Genomic DNA, 25489 nt, shown 5'->3' with positions numbered 1-25489 from the left:
CCGCACTTGGTCTTGTTTATCAACTTGAACGTTTTGCACACTGGGGATGGCACTGGGAATCACTTTATATTTTTAATTTCACAAATTGTCACCGTAGGATATACCTACCAACTTTAATTTCATATTTACTTAACTATTTAGCTAAGTCGACTATCTCGTTTCAGTAAATTAAACGTCAAAATAAGCCAATAAACACAAACAGGAAGATCGGAGCGCCCTGGGGGTTTACCGGGCAGTTGGAAGGCACAACACATACACATATACCTACACATACACATATACCTACACAATAATACACACTACACAGCAAATACACAAGCAGGAGCCTGCAAAAGTTACGTCACACAGCTCATGAGCCAAGTGGAACATATCCCTGACCCATTTAGTTTAGTTAGGGCATCATTATATTGTACCTAAGTAACTCATATTCTACTAACTTACGAGTATTGTAAGTTATTTGTAATATTGAGACGCAAGCCCGTGATAATAAATTGAAAACTACCTATATGTGGTTATTATTTGTAAATCAGTGTTTTTTTAATTATAAATGGGCTTACTCATGGCCACAGACTAGCCGAGGCGAAAAGACGTGGCCTACGATGGAGCGAGCCTGCCCAGAAGGTGCCTGTTCTCCCTTTATTTGAAGGTTTCCGGATTATATGAACTCGGAAATATAGACGCCGGCGAGGAATTCCATTCCTTGGCAGCGCGCATAAGAAACGAGGAAGAAAAGCGCTTCGTGTGAATTGGTAGAATATCTACCAGTGGCGGCGCGTCAAACATATCCATAGGCAAGCCGGACCTAATTTGGCTTACATATTTCCTTTACAACTCTGCTCAAACGTCCAAAAACAGGCAAGCCGGTGTGAATCGGCTTTTATGGACGCGCCGCCACTGATATCTACCAAGTAAGGACGGAAACCGGCCGTGCGTCTAAAAGTTCGATGGTAGAATTAAGCCGATTAAGAGTTTAGTCCAAAACGTATCTTCAGGCGCATACTCAATCAATATCACCTATATACCGTACCTATATATTATGTTTTATGAAAAGAGAAATATTTTTTCTGTGCACAATGTCACGCACCCATTAATTACATTGTCTATGTCTATGTATACATGATGAAATCGATATGTATATATTAAGAAATCACCTTTTCTAGCTATATTAGATAATTTTTAGTGTCAATAATATTATATTATCCAAAATTTTAACACTGTTATGACCTGATGATAATTACACTTAACTGACCCGTGATTCTTTGATTTTATTCGGCCCCAATATACATTTGAAGATGCCGTCTCCCCAACAATGAAAAATACGTAAACGTAACGTAAAATAGCCCTCACCTTAGCGAGTGTGCTCGATTGCTGGCAGTTTCGGAACCTGAGTCTGTTCGACCTGAACCGGACCTGAGTTGGCTGCACGCTTTGCCATCGCGGAACATCAGCCCTGGCTGCACTGACACCAAAACACTAGTGGAAGAAATATCCTTAAAACTATCTGGTGTATCTGGCGAACTCCGGGCAAGGACATATTTCGCACAGAAGCTCAGCTTGGTCACACAACGGGGCAATACGGCCAGTGTGTTGGGGACAATGCCTCGGGTTACTTTAGGATTCATCGAAGTTTAAATAGCTGTTAAGTTAATAAATAGCACAGAATAAATAATAGTACTAGGTACAGAAGATTCACTCTCTAACAAAACGCGTCTGTTACGATTGCGACAGATATGACCGCTAGGTGGCGCAAGTGCCACGCGCGGCTTATGGCTAGCCACCAAAATTGGTGTGGGACGGATGTACTTTTAGGTACTTGTTGCGACGCGACGAAATCGCGGAGTGAGCTACGCCTGTAAATGGTAAACTTGTATCCAGTGCGTTTTTGTTATGTCAGACTATACTCTGAATTTCAATAAACTATTCTTCTATTATAATAATAGGTATACCTATATTTTTAATAAAATTGTTTATATCAACCAAGATTGTTTAATGTTCTTTACCGTAAAAATATCTTGTTATTTTTCATTTCATTGTTATTTACGTCTCAGACTTCATTGTCTATTCGTATTTATACGTTTTTATGTATCAATACGAATTTTTACGTGCGTTCATAGGAATCAGTAAATCGTTTCAACGTGGAATTTCTTTATTATCTAATATATTGTATCTCTCAGCTGAGCTGCAGACATGGAAGCCAATAATTGTCATTTTTCCGTCGAGCCCCCCCCTTATTGGCCGCTAATTCTCTTTTCAATCTGAATCTTCCTTGCACCAGTGGAGACATATTTTACTGGGGAAATACGATCATGTCATTAATGAATTGCTGCATCTAAGCGGAAATGTGATGAGAAACTATCCATTAAATTTTCGTCTTCAACGTTAGAGATGAGTAAATATATACAAGGTATATCTTAACTTGAGCTTACCCTGGGACTTACTGTACGTCAATCTTATAATAAACCGACCAAAGCTAAGATATATCTCCGGGCTACTTTGTACACATATTTAGATAGATAAACAAATGGTTTGTTTGTACAAGAAACATACGTACATACATAACGTACAGTCACCCTTAGTGTAAGGCCTGAGTGGACGCTCGAAGCGGAGCGTTCGGCGGGGCGTGCAGCGTGGCGTCGGGCTCACAAGTAATTTGAGCAGCGTGCACTAAGGCCGCTCCTATACGCTTGCATTTGTTTAACATGCACGCCGCACGCCCCGCCGCGCTGCACGCCCAACTCGAGCGTCCACTCAGGCCTTACACTTAGATTATCGAAGTGAAAAGAAGCTCACAATATCTAACACGATTTTATTGTGCCTACTGGTGGCTTTTGGATATTAAGGCATTGTTACAAATCACTAGAATAGACATATTTTTTAGTAAATGCTGCTTTAACCATTGGCATAAAAGTCACTTGCCAACGCAAATAGTGTACTTACATAAAAAAAATCAAGGGACTTTTCAATTACAGTAACATACCTATAGAGAGTGACCAAGTGTCTTAATCATTCGTGACCCACGCCATGACCCCTAGATCGGTTGCTTATTGTGCAAATACATATCTTTCCAATTTATGGAGTGTATTTTTAAGAAGTTAGCCGCCTCGGCCATTAATCTGAAGGACTAGGTAGCAACAAACTATTTGTCACTATTACATGAGTGACTGATTATTTGGTTAAGTATAGGAATATCTAATAACGAATAAGAAAAGCCTTACACAATAAAAGCAATTACGCAAAAGTGCGAAAAATATCCGAAGCGAAGGCGAATTCGATGGTTGAATTGTTACATCTAACAAGAATCTTTCTTTTGTATAAGAAATGGTTAAATGGGTCGTGACTCTCGCCGCCATAACTTTCACAGTGGGCGGTTCGCGCCGTGCCAGAATAAGGCTTCGATCCGCCCAATCCACGCATTCAAGAACATCATAATTATCTTGACCTATTTTTTTACAGTTTCCTACTAGTAGGGGGTAGTTCCGAGACAGAACTTTACGGACGTGGGGAGATTTGTAGCACGGCTTTTTTAACTTTTTGGGGAAATTGTTTTTTGTGCTATTGATTTGATTTATTGCAGGATTTGCTAAAAGATATATATCAGCACAGACTACATACTTTATGATATCAGGCATGAATTATCAGAGCGTTACGTTACGGTGGCATTACCCGGTAAGACATATAACAAAATATCTACATAGGTACTAGTTACTCCTAAAAGTATAATATTGTTCTATTTCATAACTGAAGAAAATAATGAGTGGTTAGTAACACTGTACCTAATAAAATCAATTGTAAATACTAGTAAAGAAAAAACATTTAAAATGTCTTTATGCATACGTGTCCGGCAGTATAGTAGCACTGCTCAGTCTTTACAGCGGGTAACAAAATAAGCAAAATCCCATAATGCTTCAACAGTCCTCCGACTTGATTTATTTAGGGAAATTTTAGGATTGTGTTTGGGTATCACTGATGGAACTCTTTCAGATAAAACACGGTTTGCGATTGTGTGAAAGCAAACAATTGAACTGGGTGAAAATACTTTACTTTTGTTTCTTTTGCGGTGTTTTCTGGAGTGAGATTTGCAGCTAGCTCTTGTGATTTGAAGCTTTACGTTAAATACATATTATTATATTACTTATGGGTATAAATGTATGTCGCACTTTACTAAATTCCTTCGAAGAAAAAATTGCCAAACGGATGAATTTAAATTAAGGAGGTATTCTTCCGTTTGCGTTCTGATCTTTTTTTAAGAAAATCTTGTCAGAGCCAAAGAAACAAAATTTATAAAAATTGGTTCAATATTCCATAAAAAGTTTGTCCCAGTAGGTACACTGTTTTAGCGGGATAAAATATATTCTTTTCTCCACCCGTTGTACCTTTTTATTATTTTATGCGAGCTAAAAACCCGAAGCGATATATAAAAGGGAAACCTCGAACGATTTTTTGTTGCTACGCATCATTTTATAGCCTCCGACTACTGCGCTGAGACGGGTGAAGTCACACATAAAATCTCAACAAATAAATATCCCTCGAGAGAGCGGCTTTTATGAGATTCTAGAGCTCTTGAGAGCAATAATATGATATAATATTGTGATAAAATAAGGAATGGTGCCTAGAAGTCTATCATGTGGAATATTGACATCCACTGAACATAAAACGATGCCTAAGGAATCTAAGGATGTTACCATTGAAACTACAATATAAGGCCACTTTGCTCGATGCCACGGAATTCGATTTCCTCCAGGAAATTGACAGTGGCGTCGCCACCAATCTTTAAAAAGTCCCAACTAAGAAAAATGTCTACGAGTTTCCTTGGATATATTATGTCACGTCTCGCACACGTCTTATTCGTTGCTTTGTTCAAGAGATGAGAATGCGAGCGAGTTGCATACTATTTTTTCTCCTGCCTGTATCCATTTAAATTTATTGTCTAAGATTTGTTTTGTTGCTTTAGAAATGAACGAATATATGCATAGTGCTCGTATTGGAGCAAATAACATTGAAAGGGGTAGTAAGAGTTGACAAACACTTATTTGTAAATTGGTTAGCCTCAAATGTTTGCCTGGGGCTCCTGAGATTGTTTTTAGATTACTTTAACATGTTTCTTCTATGTTTTTCCAGGCTGACAAATAAGGAAGTTTGAGTTGAAGATTGTTATTCTATTTAGTGGATGTCTTGTGTTTTCTTGTTTGTCTACTTTGTATTATTTCTAAGCTCATAAAATTAAACATGTGGAAAGTTATTAAATACACTTAAGTAATATTTCATTGAGTTATTCAATGTTAATTATGTAAATTTTGTGATAAGTTATGTCAAGCCACGAGTAAGTACTCACAAAAAAAATCACAATAAGTTTATTATTTATGCCTATGTTCTAAAATAATACGTAGGTAATAGGGTTCTTGACACATATTGCATTAAGTAACTAACCCCAGTTAAATAGATAGAAATTTAGCAATTTATCACAATAAATTAGAAACTTATTAAATACCTATATTGGAATAGTAAAATAAAAAACGAGACCTCAACGTTTCAAAATTAAAGTTTTTTTTTCAATAAAGTATACGTAAATAAACTTAATTCAAGTCCATAGCGGAAAGGACAATTTATTACACTGGTCCTGGCAGGAAGACAGGGAAATTGATTCAGTATCTTAGACTTCGCCTTATTTCTTCAAGTTTTCTTTTTCCTTAACAACGTGACGAGAATGTTTTACAATTTTTTCTCGAGATAACGATGTTGTATTCTAAATTGACATTGTCTTCCTTAAATGAATCATAAAGAAAAAGTGAAGTGTCATTAAATTTAATATTGTTTGTTACAGGTACGACAACAGCGGATGAGAAGGGCCGATGAAGGGTTGGAAAAATAAATAAGATTTGTAGATAAACTTATAAACATAAAATGAAAATTTGAAACGCACTATCAAAAGGAAAGACGAGTGGATAAACGCCGATGAAACTATAGATACTAGTGCTGCGCATGTGATCTAAATGCCTTATTCAAGAGAATCGTGCGCTGCTGAGAGCAGGCGCCGACTATGTTCGACTCGACCAAAGGCGCCTTGCTCGTAGCGCCATCTCTCGTCAACAGTTCCTGCTGGTTCAACGGCAAAGGCTGGCCCACCACTTTTCCAGCTCCAGTTGATATAATCAAAGCTTTTTTCATATTCGCTCTGTCTATGGGCATTGTTTTCGCAAACCTAGTTCTTATCTGCGTGCTTAGCAATCGGAGGTATATCAAGTATATTGAAAACCAGGTAATTACTTATTTGTGCAGTCAAATTTAAGTCTTTAATTTAAGTATCACCTCTTAAATTATTACATTTTTCCAGCCGAGGTATTTGCTGACATCCTTGGCTCTTAACGACTTGTTCACGGGAATCTTGGTAGCTCCCGTGGCTCTACTTCCAGCGCTTTACAAGTGTTGGCCCTACGGCGAAATCTTCTGTCAAATACAGGTAAAAACTCAATTTAGAAAAAGTTCCCTCGTTTTTATTATGATCTTGTGGATTTGATTGAACTGAGAAATCGAAAAGGGGAAAGTGTTGAAATAGGAAAAATAATTTTCCATCAAATTTCGAGAGAGTTACTTAATCCATTTAAAGTAAGGTAGAGGCTACGGTGTCCCTGCTAAAACTTTATTTAAACGAGAGACGAAGAGAAAATGAGTAAAGTTGCTACTTTGAAACAGAAAAAAAGTTTTCAAATGAAGAGGCAAAGTTAAACGGTAATCGGATACTAAGGACAGTATTCAGTACCGTGACTTTTTATTACATTTTCTGCTTATTATGTACACACTTTATCTGCAAACTTATTAAGGGCGAGTTTGTGGGGATAGGTACTTGTGATAAAATCGAACTCAAACTTGAAAGTATCAGAATATAGTATCTAAATATAAATTTCAAACTTTAAGCAATTTATCTTTATAGCTTTTGAAGATGCGGAAGCATTTCAAGTTTTTGAAGAGTAATTATTAGGGGTGTAGGCGCTGATCCGCAAACAATAAAGTTGGTAAAACTTGTGATGGCGGGCTACGCTATCGTCTAACTAGTGATGTGCAACTAGTAGCACAGGAGCAAGTAAACCTCGTAAGTATCTCGCTAGCGAGATAGACTAGGTACCCGTTGTTTTATACTGAGGGATGGGTAGACTATGTCGTGGGCGAGATACTGTCACGGCGCTCCTGTGCTAAGCGTACAGTAGGAATATTCGCGTACAATACAATAACCCTTCAATCTTCATCGCACTCGCAAACTCTAAAAACTAAATCTAACTCGGAGGACATAGGATGATTACACGTAGGGTTTGCAATCCGGATCCGAAATGTATGAAATTATCCAGATCTGGATCCGGATCCGCGGATCTTCCCATACATTTCGGATCTGTCGTGCAAACCGTAATTACACGTATCTATATGAGTAAGTAAGAGAAGAGAAAGTTAAAATACGAAGAATAAACTTATTTTTGGCTACTACTTTTATATTATTAAATTTTTTATTAATGCGACTTTGACTAAATACTTATTAAGTTATTCGAAGTTTGTATTTTTTATTGTATTAGTTTGTATGAGTTCCATGGTCATTGTTTAAATAAATAAAAAATTGCGTCATAGCCCAACTAGCAAAAAGCGCTCTAACAACAGTCTCTAGACTACAATTTTTCGCTCTTATATTGATTTTATATCATCGTCTAAGCCCGGATTTGGGCACAACTTATAAGAGTATTTATTTTAATATCGTTCTAATATCAGTCTAATTGAATGCTGTTTGCACTCACAGTAATCTTTTTCAAAACTAAATTAAGCTGCCTTAGGCTAATATCGCTTTTACGTAAGTATCTTGTAAGCCTACAACTACATAGGCTTATATTGGTCGAACGTAAGTATCTTGTAAGCCTACATATGTAGGCTTATATTGGTCGAACGTAAGTATCTTGTAAGCCTACATAGGCTTAAGTTGGTCGAACGTAAGTATCTTGTAAGTCTACATAGGCTTATATTGATTTGTTTGTAAAGTCACACAGTCTCACACAGAGATTTGAAACATTCTATTTGTGATGTATAAAATATACGGGTGAAATTAACTGCAACGTGACAAAAATATATTAGTGTAAGTGTTTATGAATTATGTTAACTATAATAACGTGCTGTTTATCATTGTGTGTTTAATGTTATGGTAAGAATTCACATGGGAAAATATTATTTACTGTAAAGTAGACCCTGTTTTACACTTCAAACTTCATGCGCCTAATCAAATATGGTATTTGAATATTTTTATAATTATTTTATTTCTTTATTTTGTATTGATAGTCAGCCATTGCTGTAGCTGTATTTTTCAAGCGCACTATTAGAGTCTTATAAGCATTCTGAATACAAATGATATGGCCATGTTGAATAAATTAGGGTTCCTTGCTTTACTTATACTTACAATAGTGTTCCCAAAAACGATTTAAGATCAAACCATCTTATATTAATCTTCACTTTTATGATATAAGTGTCTTGATCCTATATCACTCCAATATCTTACTAAAGTGCTGCTGTTGATCTTATTATAGCTTTGAATAAGATCAGAAAAGTACGTACTTACAGTGTTCTTATGCTATGCCGATATTAGTCTTACATTCTTACAATAGCATTTAGAAATCTAATATAAAATTAAATGAACTTAGAGAATGGGGATATAAGACCAGGTACTCTCGAGTTCAATGAGACTTCGTAAATGTTGTTGTAAGAGCAAGAGGCTTAAAATAGTATTATGCCATGTTGATATTAGTATTACATTCTTACAATAGCATTTAGAAAGTCTAATATAAGATCAAATGAACTTAGAGAATGGGAATATAAGACCAGGTACTCTCAAGTTCAATGAGACTTCGTAAATGTTATTATAAGAGCAAGAGGCCAATAATAGTATTATGCCATGCTGATATTAGTCTTACATTCTTATAATTTAGAAAGTCTAATATAAGATCAAATGAACTTAGAGAATTTGGATATAAGACCAGGTACTCTCAAGTTCAATGAGACTTAGTAAATGTTATTATAAGAGCGAGAGGCTCATAATAGTATTATGCCATGCTGATATTACTCTTACATTATTATAATATCATTTAGAAAGTCTAATATAAGATCAAATGAACTAGCTTAGAGAATGTGGATATAAGACCAGGTACTCTCAAGTTCAATGAGACTTAGTAAATGTTATTGTAAGAGCGAGAGGCTCATAATAGTATTATGCCATGTTGATATTAGTGTTACATTCTTATAATAGCATTTAGAAAGTCTAATATAAGATCAAATGAACTTTGAGAATGTGGATATAAGACCAGACCTACTCTTAAGTTCAATGAGACTTAGTAAATGTTATTGTAAAATCGAGAGGCTCATAATAGTATTATGCCATGTTGATATTAGTCTTACATTCTTATAATAGCATTTAGAAAGTCTAATATAAGATCAAATGAACTTAGAGAATGTGGATATAAGACCAGGTACTCTCAAGTTCACTGAGACTTAGTAAATGTTATTGTAAGAGCGAGAGGCTCATAATAGTATTATGCCATGTTGATATTAGTCTTACATTCTTATAATAGCATTTAGAAAGTCTAATATAAGATCAAATGAACTTAGAGAATGTGGATATAAAACCAGGTACTCTCAAGTTCAATGAGACTTAGTAAATGTTATTGTAAGAGCGACAGGCTTATAATGGTATTATAAAATGCTCTTATATACATATATAAGACTAGGTAATAAGACTAAACTTACTAAAGTGCGTATTAGCTTGTCTAAGACTAATATAAGAGCGATGATATGTTCAAAACAAAAATAAGAGCGCTATAAGCTCACTACTCTTATAAAGTGCGCAATCTGAGACTTTTTTGCTAGTTGGGTAGGTACTTGCATTACTTCCCTTTATGAAAATGATATAAATGTATATATACGTACATAAGTATACAGTTTTAGTTTGAAATATACTGGCATTTTACCTGTTATGTACGAGGAAACCTACAAAAACGAGAATATTCTCATTTGAGTAATGTGTCGCTTAAGTTCAAACTCTGGTAAATACATTCGAGCCTCTCAGCAAATATCTACCCTATTACCTTTTATCATACCAAAATCGCATCTGACAGATGGATTCACCCGAGTTTGAAGTTAAGCGACTCAAATATTTATTTAAGTATTTATTTAATCTTTATTGCACAATACATGAAGGTACAAATGGCGGACTTAATGCTTTAAGGCATTCTCTACCAGTCAACCAATGGGTTAAATCAGAAAGATTAAGTAGGCGCAGTGTCTTTTAAATATTCTCAGGAACGGTCACATCACTGGCCTTGCGCTGTCGTGTAATGGTACACGGTGACCGAGCACAAACTCGCTCAAACTCCAGCGACCAACTTATGCCTTCCTGTCGACCCACTGACGAGCGATTCCGTTTTATTATACTTTCGGGACTTTACATGCTATTCTAATGATGTCATTACTTGCTTACGACAGTTTAGGATCCGACCGAAGTTTCGATTTTGACAGGTTTCGCCGTAAAAATATGTTTTATATATTTTTTTGTATGACGATTTATCTTATAAGTCTTATAACCTTTAATCACTGTCCGGATATATTTCTAATAAGCATGGGTATAAGAAAGACAGGCAAACGGAAAGTACAGGTAACAAGCTCGCACACTCTATCGGTGACAGCCTCAAAGGTGACAGCAAAGTGTGTCAGAATATTTATGTGTACTCCCTGTGTGGAATATGTTTACAAAAGTTATTGGAAAAATCCTTAAACAGAAGTGAACGTAAAGGTACTACACCCTAGGTGATTTGTAAGAATGGCTTAACAAAATCAAGTAATAAATAATAACTTACAACTTACCGCTCCCGCCGCTCTTCGGTCTTTTGGATGCCTCAGAGTTTTACACTTTTCAAAATTTAATTTAAATTTTACAAATTTAGGATAAAGAGCAACCAGCGCAACTTAATGACAAATTAATTTTATTGTAACTTTATTTAAAAACTGACTGACATTAATTATCATATTCTTAGTAGAATGGCCAGCATTTTAATATTCTGGAATAACGCTGGCGCTTACCGTATTTCGTAGGTACAGTCAGTATCAACTGTAGCGGATCAAACTACGCGTCAAAAGTATCTGCCATTCTCTAATAGCTTAACAAAAAGATACATGTTCTATTATGTATAGAATATTTAGATTTTAACAGTTAATTTTGAACGCGAACTGTAGATATATTTACACCTTTATTTGGGCAAAAGTATTCCAGGGTGGTAGATTTTTTGGTGCGTTGTTTCATCCGAGACTATTATATGCTGACTGTACAGCAAAGTACATATTTTATTGACGCCGCGAATTTTTAAGAAACGAACACTAAGTTAGTATATCATGTTCATTAACGCGCGAATTATACGCGTGCTGGTTTAATTACTAGGTACATAAAATGACATAAAATTATGTATTTGAATGTTCACAGGCCTTATTGAGAGGAGCAGTAAGCCAGCAGAGTGCTATCATATTAGTCTGTATGGCTATCGACAGATATCTCTTTCTGCTTCACCCAAATACCTACCAAAAACATTCCAGTAAAAAGGTGAGTTGATTCCTATTTCATTTTGGTGAAAAAATATGACAGTAGCGAAATATTACACTTCCTTTGCGAGAGTTGATAAGTATAAGCAAAGTCAGGGCAATTACAACCAAGGGACAGTTGTAGTTTCTTAGAAAACCTATAAGTAGTGTAGAGGTGATACATTTGTACCCAATTATTGCCTACTTTTTTGCCTACTTTTTTGCCTACTTTTACATTAATCTTTAAGACTTCTTATGTCACCTTTTTTTTAAACGAATGCATGTTAATTTGTAAGATGTAATGTTTTGAGAAGATGTGTCCCGCCGAGTTTTTTGCCGGTCCCATACCTATTGGGATACCCTCATCCAAGAGAGGGAGGGATTTAAAACTTCTCGGACAGAGGTGTAGGGTTAGAGCCAGTGTAGCTTTATTTGATGTGCATTGTAATATGCCTGCTTGAAAAAAAAAACGATATTTACCTCAATCTTTCAAACACAATGTTTATTAAAATAAGCTCTTAAAATTGTCATTGTGAATATTGAACAACAAAAGTTACCCATTTTCAATTGCTCCAAATATTTCAGTTAGGTCCGGTTTAAGCCTCGTTAAGCTATGTCACGATATTCTTTTAAAACTCTGGGCTTAAAAAGAAAATACTGAAACTTGCTCATTATTTTGGACAACGCCGCGTTTGTTACGTAAATAGCATTAAGTTGTTCAAAAATATAAAAACCAAGAACACATTTTCTGTGTAAATCGCCCGTCTCAAACAAGGCTTTGGCGTCCAAACACCTTTCTTATTTTAGTACGTATTTCCACCACAAAGTTTGCAGGCTCTTTGCATTGTGAGTTCAAGCTGGCTTAGGTTTGTAAAGTTTTCTTTGTAAGACCACTTTGTGTCCGTCTAAACACATTCATAACTTGCGGACTTTGGAACGTATCTACGGAAAAATTTACCGACATTTGAAAACTTTCAAAAGACAGTCGTAATTTATTTGAGTCGACCGCTTGTAATGTACGCTTGTATGTTTGTAATGACATAAACAACAAAGAACAAGAAGCAGGCAGCTATCTTTAAAATTTAGCGAGGTTGCATCAGTATACAAATTTTGCGATTCTGTAAGAGCGTATGTGGTTCTGCTTCTATTCGAAAGGGCTGCAAGTTCCTGCTACGAGTTTTAGGACTATTCCTTATACGAGCTATTTTCCTAACCTACAACAGGTATATACATTTTGACCAACAGTTTCTCAAGGCTGTGGTCGCATTTTTGCGTATGACATTTCAGCATTAATGTGACGTTCGGATGGCTACTGCAACTGTATTATGGTGACATTCGGATGTCCACTGTAGCTGCATTACTGTCGCGATATTACTGCGGCGGCGTTGATGTAGCCACTTTATCTAAATTTTCTTGATAAAACGAGTGATAGACGAGCCTCATCATTACCGCAATTTGATCTTTCAATCCATCACTCATTTATTTTAACAAGGAACTTGACAGTGACAGCGCCGCAGCAACAGTCAAGGTCGCAACAGTAGAGCAGCTGCAGTTGTTGTCCCAACGTCACGTTTACTCGCCGTCATTAAGTAGGTAACGACTGGGCTGATGCTTCTATCCACCAGTTTAAAATAAAAAACAAGTTTTACGAGTTAAAATTCACTTTGCTTGGTAGTGACTATAGGTATATCTGAAGGTTTGCAGCGACATCTGTATGGAACCTAAAAAATTATTTAGATTTTTAATTTTTTCAGGGTTGCGTGTTAGTTATAAGCATTACGTGGATCCTGTCCGTATCACTCTTCGCTAGTATGGTGCTACCTCGCTCCGGGTACTATTTCAACACCACGGGGCTCATGGCCTGTGATGTTTTTCACAGTAGAGTAGCGTTCAGGTACATTATCGATTTCACTTTTTACTCTTTTTTGAAAATTTTATTTAGTTTCCTGAACGGTCTGATTACGGATAGATTTTTATGAACTCGAAGGAGCATTTTTAATTTTATTAAGACACTTATTGCGATAAGTCTAGTTATTATACTTCTATCTAAAGCAGTTCATGTATTAAATCTCCGAAAGCATAAATATCATGCGCTTCACAAAAACCTAACCTTTGTCGGGCGACAAAAAGCCGAATCTGACTGCGCTAAAAATGCGGGAGTCTTTTGCCTACTAGTTATTTTCTGCGACCACTCAATAAATAACTCATCTCGCCCTAAACTTTTGTATTTATGTACCTACACTTATAATAAATTACTAATGCATTGCTTGTAGAATCCTGTCGTGCTGCGCCTACTATTTCCCGACGACCATGGCGCTGATGTACTGCTATGGGTCCGGGTTCCACGTGAGTAAGAACCGCAGCAAGTGTGTGCCGGACCCGGTGAGGCCCAACGGGATCCCGCCGCCATGCACCAAGACCGCTCTGGACAGTCATGATGCGGTCACAGTGGTAAGATATTTTAAGGTTTAAAGGTTTGTTTATATCTACAGATATTGAGCGTGCCAGACACGTGCTGCGGCTGACAAAATAATACTCTTCTATAAAGTGTCTATTGACGTATTTATTCTATTATTATTCGGCCGCGCAGACGCCGACAGACACGATTTATAGAAAAATATTATTCTGACTGCCACGGCACGGCGCGTATCTGGCACGCTCAGTCTAATACTAGTAATACTGCAGTAACGTGCTTTGAGCTTTCTGAATCCGAACGGTACCTAGAGTCATTTGTGGCGCTCCGTTTCAAAGGGGCGTAGATAAGTTGACAATCACAGTCGCAAAGCGTCACGTTAGTCCCTTTGCCAACCCATCAATCACCATAAAAGGCATATATATAAAATCAACTCCTCCTGACTTTGCTCGTGGTCCTCGTCGTCGTCATGGTAAATGTAAGAAGACTAGATGATGAATACTGAGAATTGAAAACGGACTTGTGGGTGAACTTTGTGTTTGGGTCAGCTAGTAGAAGACACATGACCGGAAGCTTTTTTAACAAGCTTTTATTAGGTCGACCTGTATGTAACTATTTGATCCACTTCCCGGTTTCCGATTGAGCTGAAATTTTGCATACACATATAAGTCGGGTGACAATGCAATATTATGGTACCATCGAGCTGATCTGATGATGGAGACAGGAGGTGGCCATAGGAACTCTGTGATGAAACAACGCAACCTAATTGTGTTAGGGGTTGTTAGAATTGTCTCGATGAGCATTAGTTGTCTGTCGTAAGAAAAATACAGTCAGCGATAAAAGCTTGTACCAAAAATGAATTTTTTGCCAAAAACTTATTTTTAATAAAAACAACCAATGTTTAAAATCACCTCAAACGAGTACTTACACGCGGAAAATGTGGCATTATGTACTTACTAGTGAAAATGCAATAGGCCGCGTATGCCATATAACTTGTAAAAACGTGTGGGTTAAATAATGTATGTTAGCACGATAAGGAAATACGATGTAACAATAACATTTTAGAAGCAATGTCTTTGTAAGTTTTGCAGCGAAAAAGAGCAACCAATTCTTGGGCAGTAATACATATTTTTTCATAAGCCAAATTGCATCAATAAACTGAATAAATTTTTCCTGCCTTTTTGCTTTTCTTTGGAGTGTCAAATTTCGTTGCCAATGTTACTTAATTTAGGACGAATGACACAAAATTTGACTTGTATTTTCGTAGTGCATTTTAAAGGGTTTGTATTTTACAGTACTCTTAAACTTTATATACACCAACATCAAAACGATTTAGAAACGGTGATAATTTTATTATTCTCCCCGTACAAAATCTTAAAGGGTTATTTGGCTAAAGGGGTAACTTCAAACATCTTTAACTGTAATTTTACATTATTACTGACTATTAACGTCAATGGACAAGATTTTTTTTACAAAATACGGTAAACTTATTTGCGATTACGATTTTGATAGCACACGCAGTGCAAGTGTTATTTTAAACGTCAAAATTCTAAGTGTTATTTATACGTCATAGTACTTATGACGTATAAATAACACTTGCACAGCGTGTGCTATCAAAATCGTTGCGGCCACTTCAAACTTACATTTTAGACGTCAAAATGACGTAATTTTGTTATCATTCGCCCGCACGTCTGTCTGTCGCCAATACACGTACAAACAATTACGATGTAAGTTCGAATTGGCTTACATCAGGTAGGATAAGTGATAGTGACCGCTTTCTCTCACAGTGTGGCTATAAATTTGCCACTTAAGATAGGTGAGCTTTGTAGTCTTGCAAAATATATGCAAACTACAGCTCTATTTTACATATTAATTGCTTCTTTATTGCAGATCCAAGCACCAGCCAGACCTCACAGTGTCAGCACATCTCGAACCATGGCCGCAATGTCTTTAGGATTCATTGTAATGGTCACCCCCGCAACTATACAAGAGGTCGTAGCAGCTTGTACTGGTTGCAAGGTATGAGCTGTACCTATTTTACTAGTTGCTAGGACATGTCTCAGGAGATATAACCCAATTTAGTCTGTCACAAATTTCCTTTCCCATGTCAGCCTTTGAGTAATCTAATCATAAATTTGTGTACCTCGTAAAGAGTGAAGCATTTATCAAGCCAACACGTTTATGCCAATCATGAAATTTTAAAATTAATTTTCGATATTCAAGTTTCTAGTACTGTAATGTAAGAAGATATCGCAAAACCAAATCATGCGTTTCAGTAATATTATTTAAAAAAAACAATGTAACTTTTTTAGTAAATATTAATTTACTTATGCATTTTTCTCAACGCAGGTTCCACCGACGCTAGATTTCATTGTGACTTGGCTGGCTCTTAGCAACAGCTTTTGGAATCCCTTTTTGTACTGGCTTTTGAATAGTCACTTCAGAAGAATCAGCAACGAGTTACTCCAGTATTATGTAAGTTCTAGTATATTTGATAGCATTATCCACCCTCGCATAATAACGTCCACAAATTGTAATAAAGGTGATAGGCGAATTGTAATGAAGGGTAGCGATATAACTGCAGGATCATGCATGTACCTACCTTTTAAATTTAATAAACTAAGTACTATGTATTAAACATCCCTTAAGAAGTTAAGACTAATTGTTAATAAAATACTTACATAATTATGTAGGTAAAGACTTAATAAAAGTTATCATATTTTCTATATATGTAGTTCCGTAAACAGAAAGATTAAAAACCATCTTCTTAGACTATTTGGTGCTTGATACAATTGGTAAACTCACTTTATCTTACCACAGATTTGCTGCCGAAGATCAAAATCTTTCGGCAACTATGATAAACCAACGGGCTGTTGCGGCTCCCCGATCACATCCGATGGACGACATTCGAAGGGAGAGTTCGAAGGAATAGGCGAAAAATATTGGGGCGAGATACTAGAACGCACGGTATCATCTACATCTCTGCATGCCATTCAAAAAGCATGCCATAGAGATCCTCTGCGGTGCACCGGATCCTTTAAAGGATGCTCAAGTAGTATGTGTAAACATGACCCAAGATATTTTGATGTTTGTGGGCCTACAGACTACAGACAGTTTGATAGATCAGCTTTTCAAATCGAATCATGCTCAAGACAATGTAGACTTAAGAATTCAGACATCTGCCTCTTTAGACCAGCACCAGAACTGGAATGTGGCAGGTCGCGGTCAAATTTAAGCTTAGATGAAGGAAATTTCAACAAGACTTGCAATGGCAGACACCCAGAATTGTGAGAGTTCCGACAATGCCCGGTCTTCGGGCACAGGAGCAACAGTATAGGAGTATACCCAGGGATAGATCACTTTAACTCAAATATCAAGTGGAAGTTTGATGACTCTCCTGACGTTGATGACGATATGCAGACTTTGGAGCATAATTTGGATAGGATACGAAGTGTTAGTCACGATAGAAGCTTTAATACATTCGGTGTAAAAGAAGACGAGCACATGTTGGAAGTAGAAGTAAACGATATAGTTGACAACGATTCCGATGAGAATAGGGATTACAACAGTTCTCGTGAAATGTCTGATGAAAAGAGTGATTACAGTGTTACAAATAAGTTTTCGCGCACTTCATCTCTCTCAAATAGAGAGCTCGATGTTATAAAAGAGAGCTCGAGAAGCTCTAGTGACACTGAAGTGACGTTAACGCGATGACTTCCGCGGGTGACTTTCGACAGGGCGGTGAATGTAGTTCACTTGCAGGCGACTGTTGAGAGACCTAAGTCCAAGCGCAATCTGTTGATAAAAAGATATACGTAGTAGCTCGAATAGATAGAATTGTTGTAGTTTTAAATTTGTGGACCATTAGATTCAGGTCTGATTGGTGTACTTAAATTGCTGAATTTGTTGTATTCAGATCGTTGTACATATAATTGAAGTATCAGTATTGTATAAGATTTCATGTATAGAAGGACATTTTGTATTTTTTACTTTTTGTAATAGTTGTTTCATAATAGAAAATGATTATGTTCCTTTATAATATAAATTTATTCTAACTTTACTTAAAAACGGATTGTGATGTCAGATATACTAGTCGTTAACTTTGTTAGTTAGTCAAAACGTAATAACTATAAGTAGGAAATGTTTTAAAATATTGTTTAAGACTATTGAAACTATATTAATTTATCTTTCTCCACTAAGCTTGTACATATACAATAAGACTGTTTGAACGTAATTTCTATATTCAGAATCGCACAATTATACTTTTCTTCTATATATGAATAATCGTGAATAAATTATTTATGTCTACCTAAATGTTAAACTGGCAACGGAGAGAAATAAACCATTTGTATTAAAGGGACTGTATTTTATTATTGAAATTCCTTTAATTAAATACGAAGCGTCAAACCAAACGACGCACAAACTAATTAATAGCGAAGTGGACATCAACACAATGCGAGGCAAAGAATAAGGGAACGAAAAAAGCGGCTTACAGTCTTTTCGCACAGAATGCCAAACAACATTCCAGTAACTTTCACAAAATTAAAACTTAATGTTATTTTCTTTATCGGTGTACAAAAAAAAAAAAATTAGGATGGTGGGGAAAACTGGCCTAGTCGGTAGTGACCCGAAGCAAGAGGTCCCGGGTTCGAAACCCGGTAAGGGCATTTATGTGTGTGTTTATACCTTAGTTATGGATGATAAACATCAAACAATCTATTGGTAATATACAAAACTCTGGATGCATTGCATTTTTAGAGCGGGCTTATCTTTGGATGGCGACTGCAGCTGCGTCACTGCTACAACAGTGTTACTGGTAAAGAGTTACATCAGCGGGGAATGGAATATGTCACTAATTTCATCAAGGAAATTGAGAGTGACATCGCTTACATTGCTTACGTCATTTAAAAATGTTTCTTCGCCAGCCATTTAAATAAAACATGGTATTAACGCTAACTCCGCTAAAACATAAAATTGCAGTGCAAACTAGGATATCTATGACATATCAGTTTATGTGTTTTTTATGGATGAGTCCAGAGATTTTACAGCTTCGAGCGCAGTGCGCGACCGTAAATGGTTTGATGTTGGGTATTCTGCTACCCGGACTTATCCCGAGGCGGCTTCATCAGTATCTTTATAACCTTAGTTGAGTTTTCAATCTAAGATAAACGTAACAAAAATTATGGGGCCGATAGTTGGTGAAATTACATTCTGGTAAGTTAAATACTACTTAAAGAGAGGATTAGGTTATCTGATTATGATCATTTTAAATCATCAACTACTGAGAACCAAACTGACTAATGAATTTTTCAAATATTTAAATCAATCAGTTACTTGAGTAACGTCATAGAGAAATTTTGAGCTCCGTTGAAACTTATTATAAATATTGTTTTATCTAAGTATGGAGTGAGTAAGTACCTACTCGTAAGTTTACTTATTTCTCTATGGCAACGTTTAGCATCATGCGTTACTTTGCTAAATTCCTAGTTTATTTTTCTTAAAACGCTACACTGTTTTAAGAAAATTAATATCAAATTAATTTTAACACTGCTGTTTAGTTATGATTTTCGCTGTCTAGGTTTTGATTTTAGCTATGTAGGTGTGTTGAGGTGTGAGGACTGCGTGGCTAGGTATAAATATTGGTGTTGACATTACTAATCCAATTTCGATGAATAAATTGTTAAACACTGATTAAAATTTTCATGATTTTTACACATTATTAAACTGTCGGAGTTAAACCTTAAAACTTAAATACGCGATGAAGACCGCCGTTTTACAATTTAATAAGTCGTTTCTCTCTCCCTCGCTGTAATTTGATGTCAGAGTAATATTTTATGGTCCAGACACAGAGGGTACGGTTTTAACAGACTTCCAAAAAGAAGAACATTCTATAGATACACGAAAGTCTCTTCTCTAAACTTTTAATCGTGTTGGTTTGATAATTAGTTCAGCAGAAAAGCAAAAATAAAGACTAAAATACTACACAGTTCTTTGTCGATAAAAATATTTCTACTTGCATCTGTGCACTATTCATAATCGACAATACCTTGGCGCTTGCTTTAAAATGGTAGAAAAAAGTCTCGAGTACCGTAAATCAACGGTTTGAGAGGGGGTGAGAAGGGATTTTAAGGCTACTGCTACAAAAATAATGTATTCCAATTTAAAATGGAGCTATAGTAATACGCATAATAAAAAAAAATCGATCCAACAATCTTCCAAAATCACCTTTGTATGAAAACCCCTCTCACCCCAAATACGAGGCACTACTATACGGGCTGAGGTGGGTTTTCCTCTTTATCGTCAAAGTTATGAAATGGAACTACCCAAAATAAAATAAAAACTAAAATACAAACGTCCGGAATATTTATTTTATACACCATTCAGTTTTAATATGTAAAAATAAAATGTTATCGAGGTTTGAATTGCAGTTTTGACCCTGCTCACCCCATTTTAAGGTAACACTTATTAAAGTTGCAGTGCCTGCACTAGCAATTGCTGAACCTGGTGTTAAGAGTTTTCCGTTCAACGCCGTTCCCTCTTTAACGTAAACACTAACAGTAAATCGATTAAATCCGATAAGCGATAGCGAAGAGTAACTGGGAAATCGAAGGATAAAATACTGGCTAGATGAAATCACGGCTTTATGTGATTCCCGCTTCGCTCCTCCTGGCTTGTCTTCACGCCTTAATAAGTAGTATCTTACCATTTATTGGTCCGATTTTCTTTGCAATCTTAAAAGACTTATGTCGTGTGGATTCTAAATAAAAAATAGCACACCCGCTAATGCGCCCATTATTTATACATTCCGGAAAATATTACTTTTCCGTCCTAATTTTAATAACATTAAAAGGTTCTTACCAGCTTTAAAGAAAATGAACTGACTGTATTAAGTATAATTGCTTTTTTTGAACTTTTATCATAATTCATTTCATAAATGTTTTAAAATAACTAACTGCACGTAAAATCAAATGATCAATTAACTTTAAAGTAATAATTTGGAGTCCATTTGAACCAGCATTACCTACTGCTGCAGTATTGACTGCATTACTTAACTGCCGCTTCAAAATCGAATTTGCTGCCCGGAATTTTGACTTTTCGGCCAGCAATGCAGTCAGCAGCAATGCCGACTTGTAATACCGCAGCAGTAATGCTGATGCAGTCTTAATCCTCACCTCTTTGTAGGTACTTACTAACTTTCATAAAAAAATAATATCCCTACCAGTTTACATTGTAAACAAAGTCGTATGAATTTCAAAGAAAAGGTCAAACGGATATAAGTATTTCATTGTGGTTTGAAGGCGAATATAATGGCAAGTTCTGGCTCAGAATGGGCCATTAAACGCTCAAGTGTCATTCAGAAGACGGCGTCGATATTACACCTACGCACTCATTGGCAAGACAATACACAAGATGGCCATAAAGGCTGCCGTGCCAGAAGAAAAGATCAAGGCAATCGTTCATAAGAACTTCGACTCCCTAGTCCCTATAAATAATTCTTAATACCTAGTGTTGTATATGTAGGTATATCTTGTAAAAGGCGTGAGTAAATTGATAACTGACATCATAGCTCGGAAATATAATTTTAGTACCCATGCACTTGAATTTTCCCTTGAGTTCAAATTAAGGATACACTTTGATTGCGACTACAGTGGCATTGTTACAGCTACAGCGTTAAGGTACCGTTCGAATTCAGACTACACCAGCGCTGCAATCGGCAGCAACGGCATGTCGCTTGACTCTGTAGTCAGAGTGATGCTGATGTAGAGTAATGCTGATGTAATCTAAATCCGAACTACCTTTAAAGTTGCTGGAGGATATATTAGGAACGTTTCGGAATTGTAATATTATGATTGTGATTGAAAGAATAAAAATATTTACCTTGAAAATCTAATGGCGTTATTCATAAACGCGTTACAAGCCTCAATTAGCTATTTATCGTTGGTATTAAGTAATTAATATGTAATTTTGCTTATTTTATAAATAGGTATATAGCTTATGAAGTAAAAAAAGCAATTACCCAGCTATACTCGTATTTAGAGCTATATTTTCCCGCATTTAGATTACTGTACGTGACGAGAGCTGGCATAGAACCAAAGGGTCAAATCTTTTATGAAAATATGGGACAAAGCGTTTTGTCTGACCGGGAGCAGACGGTTGATGGCTACCAGAATCCTTTATTTTGCGCCTCTGTTTGCAAATATTTTGATGGTATTGGGGGTCATTCTTCGAACGGTAAATTTTCTGCGACCAGATAAAGAAAGTACCCGAGGCATTAAAATATCTGACCGCATTATTATTTTTTCATAACTTTACAACACATTCTAATTGAAGCATGATTTCTTTTTTAGGGTTCCGTAGCCAAATGGCAAAAAACGGAACCCTTATAGATTCGTCATGTCTGTCTGTCTGTCTGTCCGTCCGTATGTCACAGCCACTTTTCTCCGAAACTATAAGAACTATACTGTTGAAACTTGGTAAGTAGATGTATTCTGTGAACCGCATTAAGATTTTCACACAAAAATAGAAAAAAAAACGATAAATTTTGGGGATTCCCCATACTTAGAACTGAAACTCAAAATTTTTTTTTTCATCAACCCCATACGTGTGAGGTATATATGAATAGGTCCTCAAAAATGATATTGAGGTTTCTAATATCATTTTTTTTAAACTGAATAGTTTGCGCGAGAGACACTTCCAAAGTGGTAAAATGTGTGTCCCCCCCTGTAACTTCTAAAATAAGAAAATGATAAAACTAAAAAAAATATATGATGTACATTACCATGTAAACTTCCACCGAAAATTGGTTTGAACGAGATCTAGTAAGTAGTTTTTTTTAATACGTCATAAAGCGCCTAAATACGGAACCCTTCATGGGCGAGTCCGACTCGCACTTGGACGCTTTTTTTAATGTTATAAACAATAAAATTAGTTAAAGAAATACAAACCAAAATGCCCCGTCGAAACTTTAAATTAAACTTAAATTGTTGTCCCTTGAGATTTCATTTTGTTCTGGCTTAAGCCATCAAATTGCAGTCTGGTATTAGTCATTTTGACCGACCGGTCTGGCCTAGTGGGTAGTGACCCTGCCTGTGAAGCCGCGGTCCTGGGTTCGAATCCCAGTAAGGGCATTTATATTTGTGTGATGAGCACAGATATTTGTTCCTGAGTCATGGTTGTTTTCTATGTATTTAAGTATTTGTATATTATATATATCGTTGTCTGAGTACCCACAACACAAGCTTTCTTGAGCTTACCGTGGGGCTTAGTCAATTTGTGTAATAATGTCCTATAATATTTATTTATTTATTTATTTATTTTGAATATACGCTGGCGCTTGCTCAAAATTCTGTTTATCTTTTAATTAAAACTTGTGCATACGTCATAAAGCGTCTAGTCCCTAAATATGTCATACCTATGCATACAATATTTGTACGATGTTAAACAAAATTTGCGCTTTGCAACCTAAGTAGGTACATGAAGTTCTCAAAGAAATTAGCGTCTTTAATGCCCATCTAACTGGCCATTTCCAAACTTGCCCTATGTGTTCACTATGTCAGTGTAAGATGCACTTTAAGTGGTTTTAATTAGAGTTCATATTTATGTGTAAAATATTGAGAATATGTCTGCGGTAGATCATAAAGGACTTACGCTTCTCAATTTCCAAGTTTCCGGGCCTGGGGGTTTAATAGATTAGGGGTCGACAGCGGCAGTTCTTACGCATTAATGTGTGTAGGAATTTGGCACGTACGTTCATAGAGGTAGGTCGGACACTATGTTAAACAAAGGCAACCTGACACATTAGCCTAAGGGTGTTTTCAGAAGCAGGAATATAGACAACAATAACAGCGCATTATCAATTATCACGTAAGAGCTAGCGGCTAATTAGTCTATACTTGTATGGAAGCGAAACTCAGATAGAGTATGTGCAGAAAGAGAAGAGTAATGAAATGTATGGGGCCCAATACTTTTCACGACTTCTCTTTCCGAACCGACTCTAATAATGTCGCGTATGAATCACTGATGATAAAATTCTGAGTGAATGACCTACTCATATTGCTTTGTTTATTTATAATCTTTTAAGGTCCTAAATAAATAGACTATACAGGTGTGGCCTTCCCATGATACGTTTTGCGTAGTCACCACACAAAAACGATTCGTCTCCTGTTGTAAATAATTTGTAATCGTAATTACGTCAATAATATAAAACAGAGTAATATCATCACTACCTATCTTGCACCGCCTCATAGAGAAAAAAATACATAGATTGCTCACTCCATACATCAGTTTTAGTACCAAAAAAACTATTAGCATCTAGCATCGAGTAGCGGAACTATCAGTACTGCTACTTGACAATAGATGTAGCATCGACCGGAAAGTCTTATGCTGTTGAGATAAGACTTTCCGGTCGGTGTTACATCTATTGTCAAGTAGCAGTACTGATAGTTCCGCTACTCGATGCTAGATGTAGGCACTGAAATTAATAGTCTAACTGATGTATGGAGTGAGCACTCTTGTCTTACTATATTTCTCTATGACCGCGTTCACCATTCGGACCGGTAAACGCGGAAGCAATTTCATTATCTTAAGTTGCTGTAATAATTTGGAACGCTCAGAACTGTATTAATTTTTGCCAAAACACACTCAGCACTTTACTCAGTGTATTCGGAAACTTTACTGCAGTGTTTTTAATATGTACCTCTACCTAACATTTATTTAAGTTTCAATTTGATTTGGGCTTTTAAATTTTTTTGTACAATACTTTTATTCACTAATTAATACCGCCTATTTTTAGTATTTAGAACCATCATAAGATAAATAATTTCTTCGTAAAAGTAGGAAAGCAAGATTTATCAAATTCCTTCAGGTGCCATCCCCATCAGCATTATTCTCAGACATCGACACAAGGAAGCCATTGGATTAAAACATTTTAATTCCATTATTCTGGTGCCTTTTACGGTAGACACAATGAAATTGAGTCCTATTATGATGTGTCTAAAAATGAATCCATTTACCTATTTGAAAAGTCCCTAATTTTGACAAATTCGCTGCCGTAATTGCCCTCCTGGCTTTTTGTGCTGCGGACATAATAATTTGTCACACTTTACCTCAATTTTTATGTTCTTTGTACCTATAGGTACGGCTATATTTCGCTATAATAGGAAATTATGATAAATGGTATTGCGTGAATCGGGATCTTTGCGAGGCCTGAAATAAGTGATGTGCGTTAAACGAATGTAAAGCTTCGTAGCGCCTTATATATATAAGTTATTTTTTTCGCTGGTCGTGACATCGCAGATCTTGTAACTTAGCCGCAATCAAACCAATTGTTATGCATTCCATAGGCTTCTAACTCGAATTGTTGAATGTAGGTATCAAAACGAGCGTACACAAATCATTTGATAGCGGCGACCTTCCAGCAGTTTGCTTGCTATAGCAAGTAGATAGTCCGACCATCTCTCTTCTTGCTGCGCAGTCAGACGACTTTCTTAC

General features: G+C 36.3%; 2 protein-coding genes across 2 annotated transcripts in view; both read left to right on the top strand.

Moving 5' to 3' along the window:
- The window catches only part of LOC134651358 (trace amine-associated receptor 8b), a 61798-nt gene extending 44351 nt beyond the window's left edge, over positions 1 to 17447 (top strand). The window contains exons 2-9 of the mRNA XM_063506438.1: positions 5822 to 6256; positions 6332 to 6457; positions 11492 to 11608; positions 13341 to 13480; positions 13860 to 14037; positions 15890 to 16018; positions 16349 to 16474; positions 16820 to 17447. Coding sequence (XP_063362508.1) covers positions 6038 to 6256; positions 6332 to 6457; positions 11492 to 11608; positions 13341 to 13480; positions 13860 to 14037; positions 15890 to 16018; positions 16349 to 16474; positions 16820 to 17290 — 1506 coding nt within the window. The 5' untranslated portion in view covers positions 5822 to 6037 and the 3' untranslated portion in view covers positions 17291 to 17447. The remainder of the gene's footprint in view (positions 1 to 5821; positions 6257 to 6331; positions 6458 to 11491; positions 11609 to 13340; positions 13481 to 13859; positions 14038 to 15889; positions 16019 to 16348; positions 16475 to 16819) is intronic.
- LOC134651423 (circadian clock-controlled protein daywake-like) overlaps positions 1 to 25489 on the top strand; it is a 360230-nt gene that overhangs the window by 71571 nt on the left and 263170 nt on the right. The gene's annotated exons all lie outside the window — the stretch shown is intronic.

Source organism: Cydia amplana, chromosome 10, assembly GCF_948474715.1.
Source record: "Cydia amplana chromosome 10, ilCydAmpl1.1, whole genome shotgun sequence".
NCBI lineage: Eukaryota > Metazoa > Arthropoda > Insecta > Lepidoptera > Tortricidae > Cydia > Cydia amplana.
Note: the sequence above shows the minus strand (reverse complement) of the source record. Positions and strands in the feature narration are given on the sequence as shown.